General features: G+C 31.3%; 1 protein-coding gene across 1 annotated transcript in view; it reads right to left on the bottom strand.

The window, feature by feature from the left end:
- Nucleotides 1-27,959, bottom strand: part of LOC148620371 (tachykinin-like peptides receptor 99D) — a 47,143-nt gene that overhangs the window by 6,112 nt on the left and 13,072 nt on the right. Inside the window, exon 2 of the mRNA XM_088581201.1 lies at nt 774-977. Coding sequence (XP_088437327.1) covers nt 774-977 — 204 coding nt within the window. The remainder of the gene's footprint in view (nt 1-773; nt 978-27,959) is intronic.

Here is a 27,959-nt window from a genome sequence, read left to right as displayed (position 1 = left end):
AAAAAGGGAATGAGGATCATAATAATAATGAAGTTGAATGAAAATAGAGACTACAAGCAGAATGTATGATTTCAGGATTTGTAAATATTGCCGATTTGTAGCTAATACAATTAAATTTTATATAATATCCATATTTAAACACTCTGTGATGTCAGAAATTTTATTCAAAAGTACATAAAGGGCTTTTAATATGAAACATACATATCTATAGTAAAGAACAGAAAATTAGAAAATGGGAAAAAGAATCCATGAGTCAGATAGTAAAAGTTTGGCGATGATTCATATGTAAGATGATAAGACGTGAGACTTGAAATACTTTCCATTATTCATTATTGTGTCACACTGATTGTTATTCGAAACAATCAATAAAAATACATTATCGACGCCTCTAACGTTTCGTTAATTTCTGCTTATTCTTGATATACCCTTTCAGGAAGATATTTTTTTTCAAAATAAATACGCAGCGGTGTACAAGTCATATATCAAATAGGGAAAATATACTTTATTTTTCCACTTTTATTTCGAAAGTTCAATACCTCAATTGATAAAATAGAAAATAAAGAAAATATACAAATGGCAACGGTGATTAGAGAAGAAGAACGTTAATTTTGACCTATGACATGAGATGCCCTGAGAACTCGACCTCATATTACTGACATATATTGAATATCAGCGCTATTACGTTTCACTAATATCAAATCTTCCAGGTATACATGTAGCAGTAACGTTTTCTTCCTTTTCTACAAATTATTACTTATCATTCGATCACTTACCAAAAGTCAAGCTTGCTGACAGTTGGATCACCATCAGGCCATTCTATCGCACAAATATGAATGTCAGTATTATTCAATGTGAAAACGGTAGAATAAATAAGATTTGGAACAGCTAAGAGAGTAGAAGCAAACCAGATGATAAACACAGCTATGATTACTCGTCCTGTGACTCTCGGTCTTAGTGGATGGATAATTGCCATATACCTGAAGCAAAAAAAGAAATCAGTAATTAGTTTCACATTATGAGATTAACTTATCTGCACCAGATAATCCAATTCTCACTACACGAATGTTTTGAGCACTGCAAGATTTACCGAAACGATTAGATTGAGTAAGAAATCACTACATATATCAAACCAAATTTGTTTTCTAATATTGACGGACCCACAATACTGCTTTGGTTCTTTCCCGAAATGATTTTTACTATATTGATGTTCAGATGTATTGTTTTTTTTATATTCTAAATTCATTGAAAATTCATAGCTATTTGGAATACACAAACTAAAATCAAAAGTATATTTTATGAATGGAACATTGCAGGTACGACATGATACAACAATCTCCGTAACTTCAATGTCTCTTGTAGTGTTATATAAAAGTTAGTAGCTGTCTACTTTCCTTTGTGAAAAAAAAACAAAACAAAACATCAAAGAAGTTTGTGATATCAAATAGTTATACGATAAATACTGACAACAACCTTCTTCAATTCCTTTATTTTGACAGATTTTGTCTATTGAATGACAGATCTGTGCACTTCAAAGTTTGAAATGTGAAAAAAAATCTCACTGCCTCAGGCAACGTGATGATATGCAAGTCTTCTCTAAGATAAAGTGCATGCACATATATCTTGTACTTTAGCATCATGAGAATAGAAACCAGTCATATTCTGTATTAACTGATGATATAGAAAATTATGAATATGAATTTTGTCTGTTCGAGATAATTATTAAAATTTTTCCTTAGATTTGAATTTTATGAGATGAATTTTAGCAAAATAGTTTTGATTTTGAATAGTGCCATATTCTGTAGTACGCAAAACAAATTTATTACAAGAAATAAAAGCGACATTACTATCATTTTTTTCATGTAATAATTATTTCGGTTTTAAATACATTTAACATTTATTCGTTGATTTTGCAAACTCCCGGAATATTCGATCTACACAACATATGGTCGACACAATGAATAGTCGCGGCACTCAGACATAATACTATCGCACTTGAACTCTAACAAATAGGTTTCTGGAACAGGGTTATGTTGCTACAAGATTGAAGTCATCACTACAGAAGTTTTACGGTCGTCGTCGTGAACTCGTGGATCGTTGTGGTGTGTCCATCGGCACCATGAGGACTGATGTATTCAACGGGTCATGGTTTTACTTTCCTCGTTTGTCTACCCCGGACTTGGCTTTTTATGAGCAACTCGGCGGGTGTTTCTAGAAAAGCAGAGGACGCTTACCCTACCGGTGCACCTGGCCCATGCTCCCAGTTTTTAGTGGAGTCCGAGTTGCTCATTTGCTTTTGTTACTTTTTGTGTGTGATTTTAGTTGCTTTATGTTCTTTGTTGTGTGTGTCTGTTTTCCATGTCTGGTCTTTGTCCCTGGATTTCATTCTTTTGATTGCCGCTGTAGCCTTGGTTCCCTTGATTGCTCTTTCTTCTCTTTTTCCCGTAAATACAAAGTGATCGGTAGAGAAGCAATGCTAGTCAACTTTAAAGTAGATATCTTTAACATGACATTGATTAGGATAATATCCACGACTTTTGAACTCTAATGATGCACTCACTAATTCACCCCCTTACTATTGACGATGTATTCTCTGATTTGAAAATTATTTGTGTCATTTGTACTTAGTAAAATAACTAAAAGTTTGTTATGGTGTCTATATCTATCTAATCCTTTAAATGTACAAAGATTACATACATGGCCCGTTTGATAAAACTGTTGCTGAGTGATTATTAGAGTTTAATATTTTTGAGAAATCATGTGTAATTTACCTTAAATGGGAGAAATGGTAATATGAAATATATTTTCAAACCATTTACTTTTGAATCCATTTCATAACTTGACCAAGCATATAATATAAACAAAGGTTCCTTATGTTTATTTGAAATATCAAAGATCTGCAATTCTTAACGACATGCACTTGCGCTGTTTATAAATATTCGATTCAAATGCTACGATACACGATTTCAATTAAAATAAACACAGATGATCAAATGATCCTTTGAAATGATAAATGATTAGACATAACTAGATATGAAACTTGCAGCGATAACTCCGAGAGAACTGTTTGAACGATAAATTATCTATCTAGAAATTATTTTACTATTTCATCAACCTTTAGATGTTTAGTAACGGATTTCTTTTTTTTAATAAAAGTTGGTACCATTTTGTTTGTGTGTAATTGCAGAGTAGGTAAGCACATTTTACATTGTTTAAGAAGGTAGACCTATGGTAAGGGACATAACTCTTGAAATCAGCGACATGTGTGTATCATATTTAATTTCACTAAAAGCCTATCAAGCTTTCATTTGAAACAGAATGAAATCAAGCCAAGTTTGAAGCTTATACAAGATTGATGTGAAATATTGTATACAAAAGTTATAATGATTTGTAAGAGTCGTGTCCCTTACCCTAGGTTTACCTTATTTGCATTTATATTTGATTCTGTTTAGAAAGCAGTAATTCGCATTATATAGGAAACATCAAATCAAACCAAAAATGTAAACAAAAACCAAAAAAACAAAAAACAAAAAACGGCATTTTGTGGCTGCCTCCTTTGCTCTATATAAACTTGATAATAAAAGATGATAGTGATCATTGAAAAGTACGCAGTTTTACTTATCATGTGATTGTTCTTCTTGGATTTCAATGTAGTGTTGTCTAAACGTCGAAAGAATGCCAGAATCACTCTGTACATGAATGTAGACGGTAATTTACAGAAATATTTTTAAAAATGTGTAATACACTCAAATTTAAAATTATAAAAAAAAAATTGGATGAATTGAAGCTGAATAGAAATGATAGCAAAATTTAAAATGATACATATAAAAATAATGTTAAAGTCATAATCGCTCTTTTGATTGATACTATATACTGAATACTTTAACTGCAACTGTATGCTGAGATGAATAAATTTTCTTCAACCATAATCACTCTTTTGATCGATAATATATACTTAGTACTGTAACCGCAACTATATGCTCAGGTTAATAAATTTTCTTCAAACGAGGAAATAAACAGGTGATTATAGTTACGAAGGTAACATTTGATTTTCAATACTGATTATATTCCGATGTTGTACTAAATGCCAATTGTCAAAAAGGGCTAAAAAGTTCCTGCACTCGATTTACAATGTGTACCTCAAAAACCCTTTTGTTCTACTTTGTTTCATCTACAAACACAGCTGTCTACGTGGGTTTTCAAAGCCTTTTCTCTGGTTAATTAAAGTAGCCTTTATCTTAAAGAATTTAACTGCTATACTTTCAACGCGAGTGCTTTAAGTTCAATTTGTTGCAAAAGATTTTCATTTCAATAATAATAAGTTACTACTCCACTAAAGCCTAATCCCAATGCTCTATTTGCTTAATTAATAATCAAAGTAACCTATACATGTACGTGCACTTTACAAATGAGACCATTTTAAACATATAAAGACAAAGTATGTATTAACAAGTATTGTACTAGGTGAATACGTAACTAGAAACTATAAATTCGGAAATTTGTTTGTGCATTAATTACTAAAAAGTAGTAATATCAGCCGAATTGCAATTCTTTTAATTGATGCATTGCAATACTTTATATGTGTTCAATAGCTATTTTTAAATTCCTTGTTACTTACAAAATTGAGATTATCGGACACAACCATGGTTGACTGGTCACGACATATTCTTCCCTTTAACAGTCAAAATTCATTTTTGACTGATCAACAAAGGTTAACCAAATAAAAAACTTTCTTCAAGTTCGGAGATTTCATTCAGTAGTCGATAATGGTTTACTATTACGTTAGTTTATCAATGCTCTATTTACATATAAACAACGCTCCGACAACAAGCCCTAAAATATATACAAAGATTTGAAAAGACTTGCAACATGCGAGCAGAAAAATAGTACAGTCAAACTTATCATAGCAACCAACTATTATTATAAACGATACTTAAAATATACCGCTGTAAGGCATTCTGTTTAAAATTAACCTGCATATAAATAACATTTGTCTAATGTGACCATCATTTTGCTCTCCCTTAGGTGGTCAAATAAAAGAGGTTTTAATTTAATCATTAAATCGGATAATAAGTTATTCGATTTTGATTATCTTGACAACCGTCCTTATGACAAAATGTGTTAGTCATACCATTGTGATAGGAGCGATTTTCAAACTTTAATTTTAAACATTGCATGTGCATCACATTAATGTAATGTAAAAGTACAATGTTATTGTTCCAGCTAGATTAATATAATACTGTCCTGACAAATATATAGTCAAATATCAGAAAATATGATATTTAATAACTTTACGTAATTACTGGCCTTGAGAGCAACCTCGGTATCTCCTTTATCCGTAGTTCAGCTTAGATATAACACAGTGGCTCGATAAAAATATAATGTCTAAATCAAATGATGTGTATCGGGAACATAACAAACATTAAAAACAAAACTGGCTTTGCAAATAAACTTACGATATCAATAAACAGAACATAGCAAAAAATAATATATGAAATACCATTAGTAAAATTGAATATTTGGGAATGTGAAATAGATTGCAAGGCAGTGTTCAAGCATAGATATACTAGGCGTCAGTTACAATGTAAATGTCAATGATAGCAACTACAACAGTATGATACATTTATGATACTTCCGTTAGAGCGTATATTTTGCTACATATATTTATTTAATTAACATGTTGATTAAAACTTTCTTTGTTAAGGAAAAAGAAATTGTATTAAATTAAATAAAACAAACTATTCGTTACAATATACATTAACTTAACATTGACAGACAAGAGTTCTAATTTCGTAAAAGTCTAAATTTCTTTAAGTTGAGTTGACGGTTACGAATTGAGTTTACAGCTTAAGCACCAAAACGTCTAACAAATGTATTAGTTTAACAGTAATAAGACATTCCCTTCTGTACAAACACTCTCTCTTTTTTCATACCAACGAGATGAAGCTTAATCAAATTCACTATAAAAGTACCTTTAAAATGTACAGTATTGCTGTTCTTATATTACCAATCAGGTTCTGATTATGTCAAAGAAAACAATTTGCATTTCATCAAATTAGGTCTGTAAGACTACTGATACTGCGGCGGTGTGTCTGTATCATGTAGTCCTCAAAGGTATCTGCTCAACATGTTAATGGTAAAGAATAGTACATAACCGACTGAAAAAATGACGCCGGACAAATATTCAGAATGTATAATAGACAAAACCAAAAAAGCATTGGTCACACAATGAAAATGAAAACTGTTATTTAAGAATTGGCTATGATAAAAATTTTGTCTATTGAAAAATAACATAAATTTTCCATGTTCATATTGTTTAGTACAATAAACAAAATATGCACATGGAAAATTTGTTATTTTTCAATAGACACAATTTTGTTCATAGCCAATTCTGATAAATTATTTTTAAAATATATTTTTATCTTTAAACATGAGAAAAGTAGCTCTGAATTTAACTGAATAGGGGCGTGTCAATATTTTGTTTTATCCATTGAGGTATAACAAAATTGTTTTAACCAATCAGATTACAGTATCTATCTCAAATTAATTTTTTTACAGATAACGAAGAGTTGATACTTTTTTGACATTATTATTTAAATCAAAATCACTGATTTTGTACAGTCCTAGACTGCTTACAATTAGGCTTTTTATGGAGTCCGAGTTCTTCTTATACTTTTGTTTCTTTGTACGTGATATTATGGTTATTTCATATTCTTTTTGTGTGTATGAGGTTTGTTTTTTTATCTAGTCATTCTACTTGGAACATATAGTTTTATTTCCGCTCGAATTTTGGTTCCATTGATTACATTTTTTTATGAAAACTGAATATATGATGTTTTAACATTTGTATCACTACAACTTACGATTAACTTAATTGATTTAAATTTTTACTATAAACTAGGTATGAAAGAATACATTCATTGCTACTACATTCATTTCACTTACAAGATATATGTCTTTGAGAAGCTAGGTGTTGTCCCTCTAAATCTAAAATTCTCTCAAAAGCATACAATTTCGATGTGTTTCCATTTTGATTTCTACAGGTGGCCATCAATCACTCTCGTAATGAGAATTAAATATCAAAATAATTGCTACTGGTTTAAAGATAATTGATTCACAGAACTATGTGATATCTTATCTTAAGTGAGCACTGTTGAAATCAACATTAATTTCATATTTCAACAAATGATTCGTGACATAGATTACCTAATCAACTATTTGGATACACGGTCAATTTGATATCAAATGTTTATCCATCTGGTTAAGATTCTACTTTGGTTTATATAAACAACATACTAGCCACATAAATCGCTCTTTATTATCGATTTAAATCGGTTACAGTTAAACCTGTTTAAACCAGAGCCTAAAAATCCGACAAAAAGGTTGAAAACAGGCACATTCGAAAGTAGTTTTATTCAAATTTAAATGTATTTTGAGTCTTACTAAACCAATCACAAGTTTAAACCGAACCTAACCGAAACGAATTTATTGAATATAAAAGACAAGAAGGTGTTCAGTTAAGACAGGTTTCAGTGTATTTTTAATGAATGACGTTCATTCTTTAGTACAGTGGAAATTCCGAATTACTAGTCATTAGAATATTATGACCATCGGTTCTATGCACATTTTTTTAAAGTACAAGTGTATAAAGCTCTCATCAACAGCATTAACACTAAACAAATAGGAATTTCTACCATTCACAATTCAAGGAAAGACTTTCCTTACTCAAAGGTTTTTAATTGTGTTATACTGAAGCTTTATTGTATATAATATAGTATTTAATTAAGGGGAGATAAATCTAGATTCTTGGCTGGTGCATTCCATTTAGGTCCTGTGGGCAGTCCACCAGCATTAGCATTCACTCAGTTGTTTCTACTTTATTATTATTTTTTTTAAGATAAATGTTGCAAATTTTGGTATGTTATAGACTGAATTAAAAAATTACATCAAATTGTTTGTTTCTTAACATGCGCCCACTAGATTTGAATGTATTTATAAATACCTAAAATAAATTACATACATTTATCAAGTGAATTATATTGCTAGAAGTGTTATCAAAATCCATGAAATCTATTCACCAATTTATGAATAGTCATGGAAACGTTTTTTTTTTCTTTTTTGTTTTTGTTTGCCAACTTCGATGTATTACGAGATATTATGACCTTCTGACAACTTTACGAAATAAGATAAAAATCACTGATTTTCTAATACACTGCTAACTAACGTATTTATGAAGAATATTTTTACTCGTCATTACAAATAACATTATGTGAAGCAGAAACAATTTCTCAAGGTTATAAACCAAATAGAAAGCGTTAACCACTTGAACCGGTTCAATAAAGAAATGATGTACGTTCAATATCAATTCCAAAAAAGGTATAGATTTGCTAATGGAAACATAATAAGAATTGTCTCGTTGAGTTACAGATGTATTTAATGTCATTTCATATCTCGCTCGTAGTAAATTAGATAAGCAATAACATCTCTTTTGATGGTTACTCTAGTGAGTGTTTGAATGTTAGAACCGATCCATATACAATTCCAAGACTGTCAATGGTAAAGATGATACGAGATGTTGAAAAATCCACCGAACAAACGATGATTTTGATGAACATATGCTATATTAATAGATACAACGGTCCTTTTTGTATTCAGATCTGTATTTTAAAACAGTTTGTCAATCATCTCACACTATAATAATCCAACAACGATACCTTATCAAAGTGTCATTTTTATACATAACATATACAATTAATCTATGAAAAACTAAGACTTGCACGAACCTTTTCTGAACAAGAAGTATATTTGCTGCTTTTAGACATGTATGAATAACCAGTGTTTTATAACGTATGGTAACACAGAAACTAAAACATCACTACTGCATTAATGAAAATGGAGATATCACATGAATTAGGCTATTTGTCAACGCGTTTAATCATCAAAATATTCATTTTCAAATAAAACGAACATCAATATGTCTCCTTTAAATGACTCCTTGCATATGAACACATTAAGGAACACAGTTTTGTTTTGAAACAGTGTGTTGTAACATTTAAAATATTGTGTTCAAAATATACGTTGAAGATGCGATTTTATAGTTTTTTTTCCCGGATGACGAAAAACAAAATTACCATTTTCGAGACAGTATTTCAAATATATTTTTATTTGACAATTTCAAAGTATTTATAACACACTTAGATAGACTCTAAGAATCCAACTAAACGCCAGAATTTAACATGGTTGTCAGGAATACGTAACTGTGTTTGCTTTTAACAACTAATTCTGTCTCTCTTTGTTATTTTTGTTAAAGTTCAAGTACGGAAAAAAAGTACATCTAGATATATTGTAACCATTTGTAAGTATGGAATATTGATCTTCAAGTTATTATTTTTCACCAAGACACATTTTTAATTACACCTGTCCAAAATGTGGTTAAATAATTTAGAATAATGTCGCAACCATTTTATACTTTCACAACCATTCGCATACTGGATTTGAATAGTAATAGTTTCAATCGTATGTTAAGTTGCAGACTCACGTTTATAACATATCTTTTAGACAGGTTAATTTGTTTCCCAAGACTTTAAGGCGACTTTGAATCAACGCAATGGGTTATTCATGAACATATCTAGACCAATTTATTTACGCAATTTCACATGAGTGTCATATACGCAAAAACATAATCGTTTGCTAATTTGCTCAGTTTCTGCTTTAAAGATGATGTTTTGTTTTAAAAGTAAGCTTGATTCGTCGATTTTTACAGCACATTTACCTCAAATAAATTGTTATTAAGGACACTACAGACACAAGGAAGTCAGCCTCATATGACCTACTCCTGGTAAATAAGATACTAATTGTTCATTTATTCGATGAACGCGTTGATTTTTCGTTTCGTGTCGTCAACTTTCATTGCGTCTGTTGTAACATCTTTTTAGCACCTAGGTTTGAAGATTCTATATCGCCACTCATACATCATGCCAGAATAAGTCTCAACCACAAAGTTTTTTGTATCATGCTAGACCTTACAAAATAGGCGGAGGGGACATGTTATGCTACTACATAATTGTAGCAGTCGTTTCAAAATCAAATTCATGCATGTCAAAAATCCACCAAATTCAGTTTCATTTCTTGCTCAGAAACCTGTTGCTGATCAAAAAACAATCTTACTTTTTTCATTTGGTTTTTGTACTTGTGAGATAAAATTACAGATTGCATATGAAATTGGCATTCTGCGAGAATTATAGTTCTTGATTTTGCTTCATGTGGTTGATTTTAGTTGAATGTATGATTTTCTACAAAGTGTATATCTGTATTCAGAAATGATTATCATTACATGTATGTGAAATTGTAGCAAATTTGGACTGAAAAAGCATCTTTTTTTTTGGATAGGTTATTCTTCACCGTGAATCGCTTTATCATTTGCAGTGTCAGAAGTTTAGACCAGGTTAGACTGGTATTTAAATGAATCACTACAAAAATTTGATGACAATCACTATGATCTTATTGGTTGCTCTTCGGTTTGGATTGTTCAATTGTCTTTGTTTTATATGTGTGTTATGTTAGTTGATTTTTATTCTTGGTGTTTTTCTATTTTCTTATCTAATCGCCTTCCCTGGATTGTTGTTTTAGCATTATATATCGTCTTCCCGTTATTTCCCAATGATAACAAACCCACCAGGTTAAAATCATATTTATAGATCATATTTCAAGTTATAAATATTTTTTGTGTGTATAAAACAGCTTGTTTACTTTAACATTGTTTTAAAATAATTATCAGTCAATATCTGTATTACAGAAATAATCTCAAATTTGTATACAAAAAAAAGGGTTTTATTTCTATTAACTGTTGTCTATTGTTTTCCCCTGTAAAAGGAGACCTATCAACTGATATTCATGACGATATCCATTGATTTTATATCAATTTGTGCCTAAATTCTCTAATCATTTAACACTCTTATGTATTTGACATCGATGCTAATGATCTCTCGACAAAACAATCCCAATATCTCCCAGCACGAAAACAATAAGTCTCCTTGGATGTTTGAAAAAAAATAGAAAAAAGGATTGACACAAGTAGAAGCTGAACCTTACATTTTTACTATGTTCAAAGAAAAGGCTATAACCATGTATTAATATAATCGATATAGTAAGTTACACTTTTTTATAATAAATATGCGTATTCGTAGACAAATTATTCACGTCATAAGTAAAACAAAACAACGCCTTTTCAACAACAAGGTCAGTTAAGACATAGAACTTCAAGCAACATGCAGTAAACCAATTCATGTAGCGTTCTAGAATGTTATCCTTATATAGCATCCAACAACCTTGCGAATATATCATCTGTAGATGGGTAGGCCACTATTCCAAGCAATGAGATATAAACATATATTGTGTAACGTAACAAGTGCACCAGCGTATAATCTGAATACAAAATTTTAAATACTTTCAGAGAATAAATTAGTGTAATAACTATACTAATAATAACCAAAATCTTTCCAGATTAAACGATGCCTATTGCTTACAAGAAATCATGTATTTTGTCGATAGTTTGGTTCTTGTCTTGCTTTGTTGAGTTATGTCGACTTTGATTGCCGTGTTAAGCTTGCACATCGTTAACCAGAAATCAATCCTATGATCACAAAATAAACTGAGTGGGAAGTATTCTTAAAAATGAATGTACGTTTAAAGATAAATAGGGGCAATACCCGGAGGAGTAAAGTTTAAAATTCTACATTTTGTTTCTACAGTCTCTTTAAGGTAACCTTTTCTACAAGAAAAATCTACAAATTGACGCAGTCAAAGATAAATTAATTTGCAACGGTGTGTCGGTTATAAGTCCGAGACAAGCCATATTGGACTGAGGCGTAGCGGAGGTTCAACATGGCTAGCCTCGGACCAATAACTCAGCCAATATGGTAAACCTTACACAATTTATGGACGTCATATTGGCCTAGGCCAATGTTGATTTTTACCAGGCCAATATGACGTATTGGACGGCTAAATTCTATATTGGCGCACTTTTGTACTTTGTTTTGTATTGACAGTTGTGATCATATTTAGACTAATATTTAACTGATAGTCAATAACACATGATCAACGTTGTTAATCTAACAGCTTAAACTGATACTCCGTGCAACAACCTGATTAAGAAACGTTTGATTCAATAACAGGTTTCGTTGGATTCAGACATCAGTTGCAAAATGTAAACAATGTCTGCTATCACAACATTTTGTCGCCCTTTAAAAACAAGAAGCATTCTAAAAGGCTAAAATAAATTGATTGCAAGACAGTACTCGATTCAAGTTCTTCTTTGGGTTGCATACAGCAACAAAAATATTGATAATATTTTTTTGTGAAAACACTCTAACCTGGATAGGTTATATTGTACATTTATGTTAATAAGTGAATTAATCAAATTGATTGATTTATGGTTAATTTTTCTCGTGTTTTGCCAATGAGCAAATGCTTAATAATGAGAACTACATATGTAACGTGGATGATAATGTATAATTTAAGCAGAATATTTTTATCATATGGTGCAATGTTCATTCATTCGTTGGATGATATTGACATATCGTTTAGAATTAACAAAGTACCAAAAATATTTACAAAAATATTAAACGTGAAGCGTCCTCCGGAAGATATTCAATGAATTACAAGAATTCATGGGCACTTGACTCTGCATTAAACAAATTGGCCACACTTTTTGGATATGCAGTGTACTTACTTAAAGAAAGCCGACAGGATGGCGCATAGCACCTACCTAATCAGAAAAATCATTTCGACTTTAATCTTTCGTTACCCTATTCATGAAATGCTACGTGCTTGCCGAAGAACCAGCGGCCACCTTCTTTAAAATTCTAAATGTGACACAAACAGGTTTCGAACACTGACCTCAGGTAGACGTACCTAGAATGTTAACCTAACAGTAGAAAGTAAGTTACTTTTTTTCAAAATAACCTATCTTGACAGACGCAATTTAAACAAATAGATTGATTTATTATTAAAAAAATCAATATTGATTTTATCCAAGAACACGAGATATCCATTTTCCTGACATTATATCTACTAAAATGACGACCAATCAATATCAATCAATACTAATTCATTACTCTACTATTATGTGATATGTTACAAATCTGTTCAATTACTGAACTCATTACCAGAACATCATTTGTCTAATTGATTACTCAGCAAATCAAAGCGATGCAAATAAACATACGTATAATTGATACATTGCACAACAGTGATTGATAACAGCAGTTTGGTCATTTAGTTGCAGTTTCATGGATAAAACAGACCTTTAAGACAAGTCAATTTGTTAGGCAAAGGGAATAACGACCTGAACTCCTTTGTAAAAAAAATGTTTATAGTAAAACACGATTTCGAGGCTTCAGCATTGGAATGATTCAAATACACATACATGAACACATGACACAGAGACGATCAATAAACACAAGGTAACGATCCGATTAAACGATTACGCATTAATCCTGAAGATATACGGCAAACAAGAGGCCACAAGCAAAAACCAAAGCACTAGCAATATTAACTCCCAAAAACAAACAGACAAACCAGAAGTGACATTAATTGCTTTTGAAAGGTAAGCGTGTTCTGCTCTGCTAGAGGCACCCGTCACATTTAAAGTATATATAATAAGATAACAATCAAGCAACAATAATGTAAAACCACGACACGTGTCCAACACTATTGACATTAGGGTGAAATCATTCAATTTTAACTATGTAGATGTACCATGATGAAAGATCAGCTAACAATACCTTAGTATCAATAATAATCAATAGATAGACCACAATCTACGTACATGACTTAAACGTGAAAACAGACTAATCTATCGACAAAATGTAATGAATCGAATGAATTATACGCTAATTATTAAGAACACTGAACATAGGAACGAAGTATTAAAAACAAAAAACTAGTGGACAAGCAATATAGGCTTTTTCAAAACAACGGGAATGATATTAGATGCTCTGAATAAAAGTGTCCCGCACCCCTTTTTGCACCTATTCTTTAGCTAGTAAATGTATTCTGAAACAAAACACATCTTTACGACACGAATCACAAAAAACAGTAGGACTTTTAACAACTGTTGTGATATTATTATGTCATGCAATATTATATGATGTAATATTACTCACATTATGGAGCTCCTTTTGTGTTCGTCATGTGTAATTTACATTGTAATACGTAAGAATTTGTACTTTACTTTTAGCTTTACACTTTAATATCGTCATGCTAAAATAGATTATTCATGATAAATAAAATGTATTGCTGTAATATTTGTTTTAATGATAAACTGTTCGGATCCATTATTTTTAGTTTATTCTATTTGCAATTTTTAGCAGGCCTATTTAGTTGTTGAATATCAAATATCAAATAAGAACAATATGTTGTAATGTTAAAAATCCATGCACAAAACAAAGCATACATGCATATATCATTCAGCCTGAACACATACAGAAAAACAAATTCAAGAAATAAAAAAACCCCAAAAATAATATGAACACAAAATAATTAAAAAAAAAATGGAAAGGAACAACAAAAACAACAGATAACATATACAGAAACTTCGGCATATTTTGTTCCAGTTTTGCCTTACAGTTAATTGATTTCTTGACACTTTTAGCAAACATCATAATATTGCTATTGACCGAATTCATAATACAGCAATAATGTGTGTGCGTTAAAAAAAGTGAAACGTTAATCAAACAAGGACAAAGGTATTGTCAATAGTCATAAACATATATTGTAAACCTTAGGATTCTTTTTCTTTGAACTGCAATGCAACCCTAAGACACAAAAGTAAAATCTGACGCTCAAACGTAAATGAATAAAAATGCATAAGGCGTGTATCCTTGTACTCGTGATTTGCCCTTCTTTAGTTTTTTTATGCTTAGTTGCACCATTTGGAGCAACAGACAATACACTTTTTTTTAATTTTATTATTGTGACTCTGCTTTAATGTTAAACTTTTCATTATTTGTCCAAAACTACGTAGATCTGGTGGACAGATGTGGTTAAAACGTTTTATAGATTAAATATAAATCTTTCTTGCCTAAGTGGTGGTGTTAAAAAAGCTGAGTCATGCATTACACAATCAGTTCAAATACATATTGCAATATATGGGAATTTAAAGAGTAATCAAGGGAACCAAGGTTATAGCAAAAGCTATATTTTCTACAACGATATTTTGATTCATGAGCAATCCACTTTGTTGTTGATAAAAATAAGTGTAAACATGCAATAAGGTCTTCTTTGTTTAACATAAAGCTTTGGATTGTTTTGTTTTCTCACATTCTCGTATACGAAATTGAAATGCTTTATTCTTAGTTATCGATTTGGATATTTCTATCTTCGGCCTTTTATATTCTAAAATATGTTATATTCAGCAACATTTGCTTTTAGAATTAAATATGTTTTGGCAACATAAACCAAGACTACAAACACGTGCTTGTTACAGTTTCTTTCCCTTGACATTCAGACATATCATAGAAACGTTGGTCTTCTTTCTTTGAAGAATAGAAATAAAATAAAAGCAATCGATATTACATAACTGTTTTATGGAAAAATGTCTTATTTGAGATTATAGGCGTTGTTTCAACTCAACGGAACTGATAATGTTCGTGTTATTTTCAAAAAATCACCAACACATCTCACCATCAAGTCATTTATTATTAATGATATGAACGACCATTGAATCAAATCTGATAACTCAATGTTCTTGTTGTAGCGTGCTTACCTCACCTTTGGAGAACAATGATTCAATTTCCTACCTATTGAAAATAAATGATTCGGTAGTAACTGCTATTCCGCTCAGCACCGAAAGTGAAAAGAGAGGGACATGTTTTGTTTTTGTTTTTGTTTTGTTTTGTTTATTTTTCTGACAACAATCTATACAACCTTATTGAACTGATTTTTGGTGTGTTTGATAAGTGTTAAATATTTTTCCACAGTGACCAGGTTTAAACGGGGAGGGTTATGATCACTTTAACCCCACATCATTTCTTCTATGCGATCGTCCCAAGACAGGGATTTCTTGTCTCTGTATGTTTTGAATTGTTTTCGTTGTAACCCTGCATAATGTTGTTTTTGGACCAGTGATGTGAGGGGTTCCTCGTCATTCTTTGAAGAACCACGGAGGTAACATTTTTTCATTCCTTTGGGGTTTCTGTCGTTTTGAAATATTCACCATATTCATTCACGTTATAAATGGAGTTAAAGAACAGAATGGGAACAGAGAAGAGTGTATACATAATTGACACATTATAATTCATGTCAGTCTTTGTTTGTTTTACTATAGAAAGGAATTGAATATTTGACTATGATATTTAATTTACTTCTGGGTCTCCTTGTCTCTAGGTATGAATTTCTTTTGTTGAATAGAGTGAATTCAAAAATCACATTAGTTCTGGCAGATGTCATAAGTATGCCTCTTGGTTAGTCGCGATCTAAAATACAGTGAAACCAGTATAAACATAACCCATTTGGGACTTGGCTCGAGTTAGAAAGGTGATCGGTTTATCAAGGTTCAAAATATGTTTAAGTAGTACTCTAGCTCAGAATCATGCAAAATTTTATTCATGGTTGGAAAGCCTACATATTTTTTATTTTTGATATTTTGTTAAAATTATTATAATAAAGAGCAATTGACATGTAGCTTTTCATATAACCATTGTTCTTGGGAGATAAAAAGTATATAGAATGTACTATATAATTCAAAATTCGAAGGGAAATAACTCTGTAAATGACACCAAAATACAATAGACACTACTGGATTTCCAATGTGAATTATCTGCTTAGAGCAGACAGATTGGAATGAACAATTATACATTTCATTATATAGACCTATCAAACAACTTAATAACAAACATAACAATATGTAGCCTTTTGGGTGTGTCACATATTACACGCATGATTCATACAAAGACTGCTATTTAAGTTGGAATAAAGGGATTTCATAAAGTGTCTGTTTTGGATAGGTTTCCAGAATATCCAGTGTTCAGTTAAGACGGGTTTTACTGTATGTTACTTTTTATCAGATAATGCCGTAAAAATAGTAAACGTGCAACAAAAATGTTAAAAAGGATTTATTTTAATAAGTACTAAATGTACTTTAATTACAACAGGTGCTAGCGCAGTATTTCGAAAAAAGTACAATTTTTAAGACCGTATGGAAAATAACTGCGTAAAATTTATTAATACATGATTATTACCAAGCTTTAAGAGATTGAAGTTCAGTAGAAAGTATTCGGAAATGTTTGTAATATTTATTGATTTGACGTTACTGGAGAATATGTTCCAGACGGTACAAACAGAAACTAAAGCATGGGTATTATGAAATCCCACAAATATCCGGTAGTGACATCAAGTGTTCCGGAAAGGGAAGAATGTTCTGATCCGCAAGCCACACCCGTCGAATTAATATTGAGAATAATCTGGTAAAAGTATACCATCAATGATGGATCTCAGCGACGACACGAGTCACAAAGAGGTCTACTAACTATAAATATATGTGAACTAAGAAAGGCTGATGTAAAATATACCTGGTAATTTCATTATATAACCGTAAATTATATGATTAAGATTTATTGATATGTGTCACTAACTACACAGCCGAACATCCTTAATGATAGCCTAAAAGCTTACAAGTAAATGCACAAGCTGAGTTAAATGCATAATATCCGCATCAGTTCAATATATAACCGCTTTAAAGTATCATTTGCCAATATTCTTTCAGGAAAGTACAAGTCCTGCGTCAGATAATATACATAAATTGTATTTGATAAAATCGAATTGAATGGGATACTCGCTTAAAAGCTGAGTGAGGAAGTCGTATCTCTTACTAATGAAGCCATTGTGGTGACTTATCTATTTCAAAATGAAGCAAATTTATTAAGCAATGTGATTTGTTCTTTGGTATTTTTCGTTTTTTTTACTGTACGTTGTTAATATATTTGAGTGCCTAAATTTTGCAATTTAATGCACTTAAAGATGGGTTTACTTCGGCAGTTGTTTCTGAAAACGCAGAGGACTATTATCCTACCGATACACCTGGTACATACTCCTCGTTTTTAGTGTAGTCTAAGTTCCTCATTTACTTTTGTTACTTTGTATGTATTATTTTGGTTATTCTGTGTTCTTTGTTGTGTGTGTCTGTTTTCCATGTCTGGTCTTTGTCCTTGAATTACATTCTTTTGAATTCCCCTAGAATCTTGATTCTCTTCATTACTTTTTTCACAAAATGTTTGTGTAACTTTAATCGACGTCTAAAATATTGAAGAAAAAGATGTCTATATGACTAAAATCTCAGATGAATGGTAAGGCAATTAAAGGATGTCTCAATGTGTTTAACTCTACCACTGGTATAAACACCTTTTGTGGATTATCAAGTGTTTATGATTTGTTTGATTCTTATCAAAATGAATATTCCATGCATAGTCAGGACGATGAAGCGTGCAAGCAATGGTTTCCCTTATGCAGAGTATCGCATGCAATGCATAGACGGTTAGTCAAACCGGAATAGGTATCAGATAGGCCCGTTATTGACAGTACTTAGATCCGGCAGGCTGATGTTTTCTCGTAAAAAATGAAAAACACTTTCCCCATCCTATCTCGCCCCTTTCTGCTATTCAATGATTTTACAAACGTAAGAAAAATGTGCGATGCTCGGATGTAGGCTATTTCATATTGTTAACTCCGCGCCATGTTTGTAATTACTAATTATTAATAGCACTACTTTTATTTTGTTACGATTGTATTACTCATATTCGATGACTCCGAATGTATAATTATGATTTGTCAAGAGTTTTTTTTACTCTTAAATATAATTTATCTATACCCGCGTATCATTCATATGAACATTTATCACGGCTTATAAGTTTAGATTAGTTTAGATTAATGTTCGAAAAATATGTTTAACTTTATAGATAACGTTGATCTTTGATATATGCACGGTACGTTTTGGATATATAAATACTTGTGTGATGGCAGCAACGAAAACATAGATTTTAGTGATTAACATTATCCTGCAAACATCTTAATTCACAATTATTAGGTGTCGAAAAGAACTGAGCCGTGCTTGTGAACATGTATTTTTTTTTAATTTCTGGTCACGCTTGCAATTATAAACGATTGCTACGAAGTCGAGGTTTCCCGACGCATTCACCTGACAAAATGAAATTGATTGGACGGGCTTTTATGACTTATTTTTTGTGGTTTCTATGCATTTGAATATTAGTGAATATCTGCATGCATGCTTTTTGTGATTGTGTGAATATCTTTAAGTTTGGTTTTCTCAGACCAAGAGATGCTCTCTTGAAATTGAAATCGTGGATTACTTATCATTTATAGCTTACTTTCAAGAACGAACACACATAGTACATACATTTTGAATCTTATTTTGAATTTAAAAGAAGTATGTCATGTTTCATTATAAAAAGTAAAAGAAGTATGGAAGAATTTCTGCCAGTAAAAATGATGCACTCTTTAGCAAAAACATATATATTTATAAGTTTAAACTCATCAAGGGTCAATGATATAGGGAATACCATTGCAACACGATAATTATATTTCGGAAACTGATGGAAAAATCAAACAAAATCTGTAAAAATTCGTCTTGAAAATTGATGATAACAACCTGAATCTTAAATCATACTGTTTGGTGATATTTTTTATATCAATTAAAGGTAATAAAATACTAATAACAGTTACACATGATAAACAAAATATGAAAAGTATGTTGAGAGATTGAGTGCATCAATAATATGTGATATGTTGTGTCAAAGTAATTAACTAGAATATTTTATCATCAGTAGTAATAAATTTAGTAAAAATATGTTAGTACACGTCAGAGAATGCCAACTTCTGTAATTGTAATTAGTTTGTTTCATATTCATGCTATTCATTATTTTCACTGGAAGATCTTTAAATGCTCATCTTAAAGACAATATTAAGATACTGTCAAACAATTCATCCTGCATGTGTATTATGCTTACCACGATAAAAATGTTCGACAAAGCCGATCATTTTCTCCAATTTCTAAGCTTTATACACAAACGGGTTGCAGTTTTTGATTATACCGTAATATTTTGTAAAAAGAAGACGGAGATGTATCATGTTTAAAACAATACTTATGTTAAATAGGTGTATAATAGAATCCTCGACAACTACTTATTTCCTATCGAAATGTGAGTGTATATTTTCATGATTATTAGTTGCATGTCTAGATAAGCATATTTTGATTAAGTCATTGTACCGTTAGTCTTATATCCAGAAGTTTATCTTTATTATGATTTTAAGTGGTTTACTATAGGAAATGTGATGAAGTACAATATCATGTTACCAATTCAGGATGTTGTTTTAAGTAGTTGTCAAAGTTTGATTTATTGGAAATTGGTGCTAAGTTGGTGTTGAATTGGTGCGTAATTTAGGTCAGTTATGTAAGATATGATAATTAAAATAGTTGGTGCATAGTTGGTATTGAACAGTATATACGGGCTTTGATTTTCAGTAAAAGGAGGAAAAGGGAAGAAAAGGAACGAAGGGAAGATTGGAGATTTGATGTTTAGGAATATACGGTTGTAGATTGTATGTAAGATTGGAATTTATTTTTATGTGGTTAAGGGATGTGTTTTTCGAGGCAAGTGATGCAAGAGGAATATTATTTTTGAGAGTTGTAACTTGCCGTAACTGGAAGTTAACTCGTTTTTGTTGATGATGTTTGTTTGACGTTTTGACGTATACTTGCCTTAACAGGAAGTATTTGTATTCCGGACAATATGTTCCGAGGTTCCGGACAGTGGTCCGAGGTTGTTGTGAATTATTGACGTTAATTTAACTTGCCTTAACAGGAAGCTGTCGTCTTCCGGACAATAATCCGATGTGCCGGACGTCGGTCCGAGGTCGTAGATTGCATGTGTTGACGATAGTGTAACTTGACTTAACAGGAAGTTATCGCTATATGGAAAATTCCTCGATTAATGATGTCTGCTGTGTTGTTCCTCTGTATCATATGGATCCCATCCGTATTAGGGAATTTGAGAACTTTTAGATGATAACTTGATTGAGCGCACCGTATATATGAGTTTTCATAATTTTCTGATGTCAAAATAACTTTTCATCATGTAACATGTATTTTATGTATAATCGTAATAAACTGTAGATTAGTGACAATTCTCTTTATTTTGAACCCGCTTGGAATTGTGAGCAACTTGGCATCAGTGGTTAAAACATACCCGCCAAGAGTTTTGCGCGTACTCGGCCGCCATGGCAGAAAAAAACAGAAACAGAAACAGTAGCTATTTTTAATTGATACATGTAAAAATACAGCTGCAACAACATATACCGTAGAGCAATAAACATATATGATGAAACGCAACGAATGCATCATTGTATTGCATTTACAAAAACAGTAAATACCTACAGAAATCACGCTGTTTTAATTTATACATGTAATACATACGAAAATTTATGTTCAACCTGTGCAAGACTGGCTTACAAGTTATCGTAAATTATCGTTGTATCAGTACTTGTCCAACAAAACCTCCCACGAATTCTAGTTGCAGCAAGTAAACAAACAATGTTTGCAATCGTATAGAGCCATCGCCAAACAAAACAAGCAGAACTCGAAATTGATAACAAATTGAATCAAATACAAATCAGAGATTATTTACAGCACTCCCAACGGATGAAGCCAAACAATTGCTCTATTTCATTGATTTGATGCTTAGAAATGACACGGAAAACTATTGTAGAAAAAATTTATAAAATTTATGAAAAAACATTGTTTCGACTAGACAAAATAGTCGTTAATTATTTGAATAAAGAAATATTTTTTCTACAACAAACTACTGTTCAAATATATGATTAGATTAATGCTGCAAATTTATTGATTTTGTTTTATTTTAAATATTGAGAAAGTGAATTCAGAGTAACGGTTTCCGGGAAACATCCACAATACAACAGATGCAGTAGTCAAATTTCGAATAAAAAAGAGTTTGATTGACAATCAGACCGAATGAAAGCGGTTGTTTTTAATTGAATGTTTTGAAAAGCGCAATGTCGAGACAATATATAAGTAACTGATTAATCAGTATGATGATGCCTCTAGACCCTAGCCGATAATAGTACATTGTATGTTTTGATCATATTAGATATCGGCAAAAATGGCTACCGACGTGTCAGCAGTGTGAAGATTGTAATATGTCAAGATATAAAAACATGGTTTAAACGTGAAAACATGAAACATAGATGATCTACACAATGTAGCGAACCGAATAAATAGATTGTACATAAAAACTGAAGATATATGTTAAAAAAACAACAACGTTCTAACAACATTAAGTCCTACAAAAAAAAGGAATGACATTAGGTGCTCCGGCATTGTAAGCATGCCCCCTCCCTCTCCAGCGGCACCCGTTATATTGCAAGCGAGTGTGAATTGATGACAGAATTTATAAAGATAGGTAGATAATTGCGTTACAGAAAAAGTAAAATACAACATTCTTGGATGAACAATTTTACGTCAGCGGAAGCTAAAAAATACAAGGTATCACTGAAGTGGAGACAATTTTAAGTTGACAATGAAATTTTAAAAGCACAAATCCAAAAGATAATGACTATTTAATTTCCTTGTCAGTATTTTACCAGAATTGCTGGAATGAGTAATTCAGAAACTCAGTTTATAAGGTGGTGATTTATTTCAATCGTTCGTTTCCCATGTTATTATTCACTTTTTTCTCTTTTTCCTGTTGTAATTGTTTTGTTTACATTTTCTTTTTTTCATGAATTTTGATATTGCTCAAGTTATGAGTATTTCTTAATTAACTACAAATTGTATTTATTTACAGATTTTATGAATATCAAAACATTGAAAACAATAAACTTCATGCAAGTAAGCATACATTCAAGTAATTCAATACGAAACTATGGGCTATTGACGTTTTCTGTATTTGTCGCAAACAATAAGGATGTAAATTATTCGTGATACTTTCTCTAGACATTGTTTATCTCACTCTGTCATTGTGGTTAAAAGACCGAGACAAATAATGCATTTTCCCTGTACAGTTTGTCAAAACATATTATCACTCTTTGAAAGATCTTTCAGTGTATGTCTTTTTTGATAAGCTGTTTGGTGTGCAGTTATATCCGATATGGATTAAATGTTAGTATAATTTATCACGTTATTTAGTTTTTTAATTAAGTCGTTTTTTAATAAAAGCAATATTTTTTTATCATTTATATTCCATTACGAGAATTATTGCTATGATTTTGACAATACGTTTTGTTCGATCCAGACAAGATATTACGCTTATTTAATGTTGTCGGGGACAGTTTTAACATTACTTATTGAACAGATAAAAAAACAAAAACTAGATTAGACATTGAATTTACAAATTTTCTTTACTAATATGCTGTTAAAACGAGTAAAATATTTAACTTATTGAAGCACATTACAAACCCCCTGACTATCCCTATGGAATTTTTAACTTGATGTTCTCTCTTGCGAACAAAGAAATCAATTCAAAAAGAAAAAATAGATGGCCCAAAATGTCAACACTTCTGGAGATTCAAATTATGTTGTAGAAGCGTTATCTAATGATATTTGATATTTTTTGTAAATACCTAATATGAATCTGATTCGGCACTTATAATTGATTTATTTCTGTAATGGGACGTAAAAATGCTTTACAATATTTAAGTCTTATTCGGTTTTAACAGAACGTGTATGCATGCAGGTAACAAATGTACATGTGATTCTAATGCTTCTGATGGGAGGTTACTCCTTAAAACACACGTATGCATATTAAAGTTTGCAATATATATGATGTGGTTTCCTTATTCGATAGTTAAAGCTTTGAATACTTTTGTATAATTAATATTCGGATTAAAGTTTTCCTATATATTTAATTTTTATGCGGCTGATGAGAGGTTACTCCTTTTAACACGTGTAAAGCATACCGACATTTCCAATATATATAAAAGGTATTTAATTCTTTGCTAATAACGGAAATACCTACAGAGTAAAATTTGGATTATGAGATTTGGTGTTCAGAAATTGTCTTATTATAAATTACTATCATCAGTTGTAGCCAACACCAAGAAAATTACCAATTTCATTACCTGTTCAGTATATCCAATAATGATCTACAATACATTTTAGCCTGAGCATCATAGTTGTCTTACTCCATACATCTGATTGAACATGTATTCCCGAAAAAACGTCGAAATTAAAAGTTGTAAATTCTAATGGCATGACTCATCTATTTAAAATTAATATAAATAACATAATATGGATTTACATGGACGCACTGTTTATGGCCATGGGGAAATGCTTGTAAAAATCAAATACATTTAAAACGGACAAATATGATACGCTCATATTAGTTCAAGAGAAATCAAGGGAACCAAGGTTATAGCGGTAATCAAAAGAATGTAATCCAGGGACAAAGACCCGATATGGAAAACAGACATACACAACAAAGAACATAAAGAAACTAAAACCATACATACAAAGTAACAAAAGCAAATGAGCAACTCGGACTCCACTTAAAACTGAAACAGGAATGTACCAGGTGCACCGGTAGGGTAAGCGTCCTCTGTTTTTCTAGAAACACCCGCCGAATTGCTCATAAAAAAGTCAAGTCCGGGGTAGACAAACGAGGAAAGGAAAACTATGAGCATTTGAATAAATCAGTTTTTATGGTGCAGATTGATACACAAAAATAGGAATAAATGATTTATCAACTTTTTGACCTCAGTAGAAATTAATATCTATGATATCAAATATATGTAAAAGGAATTGTCAGAAACTGGAGAGATTGTCATCTCAATGATGGGTTTGCTTTTTGATGCAGAAGAAATGTTGCAAAGTGATCAAGCAAAAATAAAGATCACCGACAGTTCACATAGTTATACAATGAATGAACTCCCCGAGAAAGATACAACCTTACCAATCATAATTTTGTAGATCAGTTTCGTACATACAAGTGAATGAAACGTTCAATTATTCCATCTTACTATATGATATTGGTAATGTATTGTTGATTGAAAGATACAATGTCGGTTGTCAAGAATTTTATTATAATGACAAATCTGGGTATAGTCCGGGGATTTATCTTATACAAAAAGGGAAGAGGAAGTCATTTGTTTAAAGAATTGATGCAATGTTTATCCATATTTATATTTATATGTAACTTGTATTTTATTCTTCATAATATCATGCGAATCCCAGAAGAACGCACTAGTGTTTTGCTGTCCCTATTGCTAACATTGATTTTTAATTAATTTGTTTTTCTTATTTTTTTTATTTATACATGGAAAAAACAGAAACGAGTCCTCTTCTCCTAGTGTGATGTAGCAAATTTTTAATGTAAAAACAATTAGTGGATAAAAGCTAGTCTAAACCCGGACTTGCCAAACTCACACCAGAAATTTTTCACTTTATCGACCCTTCATCTTTCCCAAAGTACACCCTTACCGACCATTCACGTTTCCCGACTCTTCAACCTTACTGACCCTTCAACATTACCGACCTGTTTACCTTACCAACCCTTCAACCTTGCCGGTCCTTATTTTTCCCGGCCTTTTCAGCATAACAGGCCCATCAATCTTTAGCTGTTCCCCACAAAAAAATGCGCCTTGGTTCATCGAAATTTAGATGTTTTTCAGGTTTATCCTTGTACAACATAATATTCCGACAATGTGTGGTCTAACGATAAGCAACAATGCTTTGATAAGTTAGGCATCGTTAATGTTTCGTACAATAAAACATTTGTCGACTGTTTATTCCGGAAACAGTAACATTATTACCTTCCATTCCAACTATTATCTTCGTAATAACGTAATAGTTGGTACCTCGGGGTTTAAAATTGAATGTTCCACTCATGAACTTTCAACAAATAAAAATTGATTCATGGACATGCTTGTGTTACTGGTGCTTTTCAATATTACCAATGTGCTGTAGCATACAATATATGAACAAAAACTTTTTTTTCTTCTATGCCTCAAGGTATGTCGTGAATTGCTTCGTATTGCATATATTATACAAATAGCCCATTTTTTTATTTATCAATCTCTTTTTTTAGACACAATACTGACTACTTAACTGAAATATTTATCGAGCTATATTTATGCAAGCGTTTCCATTTATGGATTACCTACAATGGTTCTTGAACAGATATTAGTGCTTATAGTCGATAGATACATTTATGTAAGGCTTTTACCAAGGTACTTCCATTAGAAATACATTTAATATCAGAGCACACAGAATCGTAACGTACGATCATGATATTGCATTTCTGTACTGTATATTTTAACAAATATGAAGATAACTACATTGACAAGTTGCAATATTGATTTAAATGTATTTGTACCGAAATCAAATAAAGTATTTAGTCGCAATACTTTGAATAAAGAGTTTCTAATGTTTTTACCTAATATATATACATGTATGTGCAATATCTTAAAAATGTAATTTAACCATTTACTCATACAAAAACATAATATACCTTTCTTATTACCGACTTTGACTTTGTATTTTTTTGATACAATGTTAGTATCTAAATGCGGCTTGCAAACTAAAGGCTCAAATTATTTGAAGCTTATTTTAAAATTTAGATATACTTCATTCATATTATACTACATCTTGTTTGTTCTCTGTCATATTTGTCACATATGTATATTGTGTTATTTGCAATATCATTGTTTTGCTGATATAATAAAGTATTCATTCATTCATTCATTCAACAATATTTGATTGATGGTACCTGCGTTCAGTACTTGGATACTTTAAAATAATTTATTTCAAACCATTAAGGTACACTCCGAAGCGAAAATAGTTAACGTTCTAACGAAAAACGGTAACTGTTTTCCCTTTCCTGATGAGACTGTCAACCAGACTGTCGTGTGTTGGTTTGTTACGTCACTTTAACAAAACTATTTAGATAAAATTGTTCATGAATTTTGCACTTTGCAAGAGTCATCGTTCTTAATTTTACTTGATATGGTTGCATTTATTGGAAGATAAATATATTATTTTCTCAAAAATACATATCTGATTTGAAAGGACAACTGTTACGTAAATATATAGCATAAGTATATTGAAAACAAGCATTGTTTGTTCTTTCTTCACCATGAATTACTTTAGTGTGAACGGTTTATGAATTTTATATGCATTGGTACTTACGTTAGTTATTATGCTTTAAAAAGGCACCAAGAAAGAAACTTGAGAGACTTTAAATACTTTAAAATGGCATCTTAAAAATGAAATATGACAAGAATTAGACTTATATAGAAAATTCGTGCTCACTCTGCATTATACACTAAACCTACTATTGAAATTAAAAGGTGACTACATACAAAAATGTATTAAGATTCAGCCTATTATATAAAGCCCTTTTCTTACTGCAACATACCCTGAACCTAATACAATTATTAAAAAGTGACCACATCCAAAGATGCTGTTGATTTTCCTGACAACAGACCTACGCCTTTGAGATGAAAACAAATTTTGTGTTAAATCTAATAGCTCTGTACCTAATCAAAAGAAGCAAATAGCTAACAAATTTAATAAGAAGAAATTACCACTCCTTTGAGACGAAGCCTAGCAAATGGTATTCATCACTAATGTAATTATCCAACACCAAAGGTATTTGACTGGCATGGCACTCTGTTCTTCCACTAACCGTAGTATCCCTTTCAGAAGATTTAATAAGTATGTATATATATATTTTTTCTGTAAAAACAACTTAAACAATAGAGAACAGAATTAATTTCTTCACGTACTTCTGATAACAGCATAAATCAAACAAAACGAAGACAATAGAAGGAACACAAAAAGTATTTGGGTTGAAACTTTTATTCCAGCCAAGAAGACAGGGTTAGCAAAAAGTAGCATTCGACACTAGAATTCATTGCAAACGCAAAAAAATAAAATA

This window comes from Perna viridis, chromosome 4 (genome assembly GCF_037379345.1).
Source record: "Perna viridis isolate PV_CMFRI_1.1 ecotype Kerala chromosome 4, ASM3737934v1, whole genome shotgun sequence".
In the NCBI taxonomy this organism is placed as follows: domain Eukaryota; kingdom Metazoa; phylum Mollusca; class Bivalvia; order Mytilida; family Mytilidae; genus Perna; species Perna viridis.
This window is presented reverse-complemented; position numbering and strand designations above follow the sequence as displayed.